General features: G+C 44.5%; 1 protein-coding gene across 1 annotated transcript; it reads right to left on the reverse strand.

Annotated features, from left to right (window-relative positions):
• Nucleotides 1–1,024: 1,024 nt before the first annotated feature.
• On the reverse strand, nt 1,025–1,930 carry LOC138246813 (taste receptor type 2 member 39-like). The gene has a single exon (XM_069201575.1). It carries the CDS (start codon nt 1,928–1,930, stop codon nt 1,025–1,027), a length of 906 nt encoding a protein of 301 aa, XP_069057676.1.
• Nucleotides 1,931–6,849: the final 4,919 nt, after the last annotated feature.

The raw sequence follows: 6,849 nt of genomic DNA on the forward strand, positions 1-6,849 counted from the left end.
TTCCCCCTTTCTGTGCCATCTTGACAGACCTTAGTGCCATTTTTATTCATCTTGGAACTGTTATAAAAATACTTTCAACATTCCCACCGTTAACCTAAATTGTTTAATGTCATGTAGTAAATGATAACTGTAAATAGACAGAAAAACCAACTACTCTAAGTGCCTGGGCAGTGCTTCCGCGGCCTGAAATTTCTGCTTGGATCTTGTTAAATCAACATCTCTGAGCACAGCGTTTTGTCTCATTCATGTTTGGCTGTGAGTACCTGAGGTCGGAGGCCCCTGACTCATTTTCCAGCAATTTCTTGTGCCTCTAAAGCATTCCAGTGAGCACAGTACTTGGAAAGAAAGCATAAGTTCACTTACCAGGTTTCTGAAATCTAAAAACGGCCACACACCACTGAACAATTACTGACAGCTCAAAGGAGGTGGTCACTGGTTCACAAAGGGTAAGGGGTCCCCTTCTCCTTTGAGATCCATGGTGACAGACCTTGGGGGAGTAGGCAGTGGCAGCCTCAAGGGGAGAGGCAGTGCTCCTGGGGTCACTGCCTGGTCCTTGAATGTTTTAATGAACTGGAAATTCCTTTTAGAGCTGCACCGGTTTGCTCAATGACACAGGCTGCGTCATGAAAAAAGGTTTCCCATTTGGGAATGGAAACACAGATATGGTGGTCTGCTGCCTCAAGCAATCTATCAAGTATTTGCGGCCAAACACAGCAACCTGCCTAATTGATATCCATTAGACAGGTGTTTCAGTCTTCCCTTGCGACTGAATATTTTGTAGTGTGACCTGCTGGTACATAAGTTACTTTGCTAAAACGGAGACAGGTCGCAAAAAGTTGGTGCACAATTTGCAACCACTTTTGCGACCTCTCATCGTACATCAGACCCGAAGTTGCTCTACAAAGCCTCACCTTGGCTTTTTGAAAGCACACTAATCTTGCTTCTTATAAGAAACCCTAGAAAGTTGTGTGGGATAAGCACCGTCAGCCTACTCTATGTTTCTAATGTACTGTGGCATTAGCTGTCAATGTTGAATGCTGAAACCTTTTATGATTGCTGTCTTCAACTTGGGATTCCCAAGGATGAGGATCAGGGAGTTAATGGAAGGGTAAGAATTGTATGCACACAGAGTAATATAAAACTTAGCATGTATTGTGTCTCCAGCATCTTGTGTTAGACCCACTATCGAGACAACCGCATAGAAGATGAATAGGACCAGAAGCGACAAGATAGTCTTTGCTGCCTTGATGTGAGCTGCCATGTTGGGTCCCCCATTGAGGCCTTCCATGTTCTGCTGCATCAGCTGGGTGTGTCTGTAGAGAGAGGTAAGGACCAGCACAGATGAGGCTACTATCACTACAAGAGGAGCAAGGCATCCCATGGCAATCATCAACATTATTTGAAAATTATTGTATTGATAATCTTCGACAACAAAGGTGGTGTTTGCTGTGGTGCTTAATGTAGATAGATTACTAATGTAAACGGTGTCTGGTACATTTATCACAATAGATGCCAGAACAGAACCCAGGAGCAGCCAGGGAACCATGCCAGAGAATCTTAGTTTGATGCGAGCGAGGAGCGCATGGGAGAAGTTGACAATCTTGATGCAATAGAAGGTGCAGAGCCAGCTGTTGAACCAGATGTTTGAGAAGAAAAAAATTGGGAAGAGGATATAGAAGTTCTTCCATACACAATCTTTAAAGAACACATCCTTCCAGAGAAAGCGGAGCAGGACACATCCTGCCGAACAGCACTGCAGCAGAATATTGGCCAAGGCCACCGCTATCAGCAGAAGACGGTTTGATGTTGACAGGAGTCTGATCACAGCACTTTGAGTGGAGATCACAGCTGCCATGCAGGTGTTGGTGGTGATGCCGATCAGCAGGGCAGTGCTATTGAAAGCCAGGAAAATGATCTGAAATGGATCCATGTTGCCTGAAGACTGTGTCCCTCTCTGACCTTTCCAGCTACCTTCTAGTTCACTGCCCAGACAATCCTGTGTTTATTAATACCAGGGTATTTTTCAGTTTTGAGGGGATATCTTGTCTCTGCAAAAGTTGTGACGTCAGTTCACAAGTCCTCTTAGAAGCAAGACTTTGACAGTGGACACAAACCACTGAGCTGTCCAAAGGCACTGGTTCTTGTGTGCAAGGAATAATGGGAGATGGCGCAATGTTTTTTTCTGACACAATGCAAGCAATAGGCGAATGACTGCAGGAGCTTGTTGCACAGACCTGTGGTCCCTCTTCAGAGATGGCTGTCTACCTCCATTTCTAGGAGTTCTGGTGGAGGTTCAGAATAACAGAGCAGATGCCAGTAGAGATGAGAGGCTGTCCTCCGGAGTAAGGCAACCCTGCAGCCTTAGCAGAAGTGCAGGACCGCTTTCTCTCCACAGGGCTTCAATAAATAGACAACACAGTGTTTTTTCTATCTTCTTCCTCCTCCCCTCCTTTGCCTTTTCTGCCTTGCTGCCCTCCCCTCTCCTGCCTGCTCATCTCTCCAGGGGCGTAGCTTCAGAGGGTCTGTGTGGGGTGCTACCCCCCATAATAAAGGAATTTTCTGATAAATAGTTAGGTAAAGATGCTTTTAGTCAGGTATGGTGAGATGTCTGCCGGATTTCACCAGGTTTTTTTTTTTACATACATTCAGACAAAAATGCACACACTCTCTCCCTCTCAGTTTTTAAAGTCGTCGAAAATATTGGTAACTTTACAAACAATGGGCATATTTACAAGCCCCTAGCACCTTTGTGCTTCACATTGGCATCATTTTTTGTATGCTAATGTGGCATTAGGAAGACTTTTTTGCCGGGCCATATTTACGAAGTGGCGCAACTTTTCATCCCCTTGAGCCACATTATGCCTGCACCAGGCATAATGTATGGAAGGGGGCATTCCAGCACTAGGAGGCCCGCAAAAATGGTGCAATGAAATCTACAAATTTCACTGCACCATATTTGGCATCATTTTTAACGCTTGCTCAAAGCAGGTATTAAAATGATGCCCCCATAGACATCTATGGGCCTCCTAGCACTTTGCTGCACTAGTGTCAACATTTTTCACGCTAGTGGAACAAAGCGCCATAATAGGATCAACAATTTTGACGCTATTGTCCTAACAACCACCATGGTGCATTATATTGTAAACGTGGCACACCAATGGTGTCGTTAGGTGGGGCAGGGGCCATGCAAGAAAGTGACGCATCAGCACTGATGCTCCTGTTCTTTGTAAATATGCCCAATGTGTTTCCCGTCTCTTAATGCCCCTACCAATCCACATTCCTCTCACTTTCCACTGCCTCTTAGCCCCCCCATGCACCCCGCTTGTCGCATAATGGATTTAAACATTATATACCAGACTTATTGTCAGAAAATTGGAAGATCACCCCCTCTCCCCAATCTTACTGACCAAGCCGCGCCGCTGCAGCTATCACCAACTCTCTCCCTTGTATTGGATTTACTCCTTCCCACATTCCACATCCCTCTTCCTCACCGCTTCCTCTTCTTTCCTTACCTCCCCAGTTTGAATGTGATTCAAAGATCTTGTACAGGAATGAGCAATTACTGAAGACAGTTTGCACGTGCACAGACACTGGAGGGACGGTACAGGGGTGTGTGATTTTACTGTGGGCCTGCTGCATAAGTAAACAATCATGCACTAGCAAATCTTTCTCACTAAATTTGATAACAGTTTCACATTTAGAATAAGTAATGCACAACATCAATACGTTGTTTGGACCCAATCCCTCCCCTCCATGCTAGGTTAGTGTTTAACATTTCCAAATGTGATTATTTTGCTGGTCTCTTTAAGCTGCCTTTTTCAGTGGGATCACTCGGGGCGTTCCATTTAGATGTGAACTGGGAAATGAAAGTTCTACTTTATCAGAATGTAGTGTGGTGGTGTCTCTTGCCAGACTTATTTACTTTATAAGGTGCTGTTAGCATAGCACAGAGACTTGAGCCCTGGGTATTATCGTGTGATATTTTCCCTTAATCCCAGTACAATGACTGCAATCAAAGGAACAGGTTTGGAAAACATTGGTGGAAGGCATTTATGTCCACTGTGAAGGTCTCTAAAGCTGTGGATCAGAACATGCACTGAGAATCTCACCAGCATAAGGCAACTGCTTGAAAGGTACAGCCCCAGTGAGCATCTTACTTGCTGAGTGGTTGCACTTATGCTTGGTCTAATTTACACAGGAGGTTTTATCCACATTACCTTACATAGAAGATCTGTGTATCCAATACTGATTTGACGATGATGGAATTTGAACCTCAGATCTGGTAATTGCACACAGATCTAAGGGATAGTTGTTAGACTGATTGAGCTGTGTTAACACAAGTATGTGTAGTTTCTTCACTAATATCTGATAAAAAGACACAAGAATAACAAACTTTTTAAAGCTAATACGCCTTGCCTTTAGAAGGTGTGTGCTGACCTATCGGCTTGGTCAATACCTGTTTGCATGGGCCCGCAGTGTGCTTCTTTCATTTATCATCCCCACACAGCTTTTTTTTCCACGTAGGGAGAGTAAAGTTAAATAAAAGACAAAACGGCAGCAATGCGCGGGGATACATTTTAGGGAGCATGCATCATGAAGCATATTTAAAGCTTCTTGACGCATGCGCACAGGTGCATGCACATGGCAGTTATCATGATTACCATTCTAAGATGGCCACAGTGCGCACACTTAAGGATCATGACACCTCAATGCATACTTTGCAATATGCGGCTCTCATTTTGTATTTTTTACTTTACTGTTCTAATATAGCCATACACCAACTACAAAAACATTCAATGGGTGAAGCACTTAACTTTGAAATGTGTGACCCTGTATCACTTGGCAGCTGCTGGACCCATTGGAATTCAAATGAATAAATAAATAAGATGGACTAGATGGAGAAGACCTGGGGACCACTAATATGAGTAGGCGGGGCCGGGCTGGTGGTGCCCTGTGCAGCAATCTTTTTTGGCGCCCCCCACCTTATTACCATCTCCTCAGATTCCCTTACTACCAACCAAGATGTCCCACTCATCTCGCTATAGCCCCCCTTTCACATACATTTATTTGTTTTGAAGCACCTGTAAAGGCTGGCTTTACTAATCCACTCAGCTATCCACATAAAATACAGGTCTGTTCTTGTCAACAGGCACATTTTTAACCCTTTGTGGTACTTTATGGCAAGTCAGAGCTGCTGCTAGACAAAACTCCCATCTGTCTCCCTAGCAGGAACATTAATCACAAGAGGTATCTTGACATTTTAATTGCTTCTTGAAGGCTGGATGCACAAGAAAGTTTTCTGGAGGTGCTTTTAAATCGCAAGTTTCTAAGTTGTTGCTAAACAACACCGCGTCCCTCCCCCTGAGCGTGGCGCCCCCAATCCAGGGCAGCACCCGGTGCGGTTGCACCGCTCGCACCGCCCTAAAGCCGGCCCTGTGAGTAGGCCGGGGTGATCGGAAGGGAGACTGAAACAGAGTGTGAAGACAGGAGCCTCCAATCGAAAAACACAACCGTTGGCAAAGCCAACAGACCTGGGTGTAAGGTTGTGCACCCTACGCTCATCCGGGCATATTCCTCACCCTACACTTACACAAGCACAAACATCACCAGATACTCGCCGAGGTGCACTATTCACCTTGCAACCACACAGGCACACCCTCACCCAGCACCATGTTTCATTTTTAATATTAATAAGAATATGGAAACCAAAGTCAAGTGTTTTGAAAGGACATAAATGTGTCATCTTGGGGATTTTTGGGGACCTGGGCTAAACATATTTGGAATACACGCCAGCAGACCCGATTCAGGCGGGAGACTCCTGGCTGTCTCCCGTCTGAAAGTGCATCAACAGAAGTCAGTCAGAAAAATATATTCTCCTGATGATTTTTTTAAAATCACCCACTTCCAACTACTTAAGAGTTGGCATGTATGTATTTTGGCGACCCCTATTTGTAAATGCACTGCCCCTTTTCTGCTAAATGAAGCCCGCATGAGGCCAAACAAACGTTTAGAAACGGGGTTTCCAAAAAAACAGTTCAAATATGTCTTTCCAGGGGCCCCAGATGTTTTTTAGATGCCTCTTGGAGAGACTCAGAGGGAGAGGAGGGCAGAGAAAAGAAAGAGGATGCTATGTGGAAGCAGATGGAGCTGAGCCCGATTAAAAGAAAGTTTACTTTCGCAGAGTGGCCCTGGGAAGGTGGGGACCCCGCCAAGTCCCCACTTTGCCCATGCCTTAAAACGTCTCTGGATGCAGCACCTATATCTTCGTGAAAGCAAAAAACAAACAACAAGCCATGCTGATGCAAACCAACAAATAACAACTGTGGTGTTTCGCAACAATTTGACTAGGTGCAACACCGAGGCTGGGATTGCACGAGGCGTGAAACAGGAGTATTCAAAACCCCTTCAAGCAGGTTGGCAGGTGCGTGCCTTATTTCTAGAGCCGGCTGTGCTGCTACAGATGGCACTGGCCTGAAAGATGTACTGCTGTGTAAGTGACACTCTTCAATTTGTGGAAATGTACAAAATCAACAGCTCGAAATATAGCAGCTTCTAAGTGACACCACTCTATTAACAATTGTGGTTTTGTTTTTATACTTACTTAAATTTTACTAGGAGCATTGAGCTAAATTGTACTTAAAATTCACCAGAATATTTGCATCATTGCAAACTTTAAATGCACTGCTATTTTGTTATCACGTTGTACGCTTTAGCTCAATGCTCCTAGTAAACATAGCCCAGTTCTGAATTTGGCACAACACAGTCAACATTGTAGAAAGGAACGAAGTCAGTCTTTCTGCTCGAAACATTATTACGGCCAGATTTAAGAAAAGTGGCGCTACATTACAT

This window comes from Pleurodeles waltl, chromosome 7, assembly GCF_031143425.1.
Source record: "Pleurodeles waltl isolate 20211129_DDA chromosome 7, aPleWal1.hap1.20221129, whole genome shotgun sequence".
Taxonomy (NCBI): Eukaryota; Metazoa; Chordata; class Amphibia; order Caudata; family Salamandridae; genus Pleurodeles; species Pleurodeles waltl.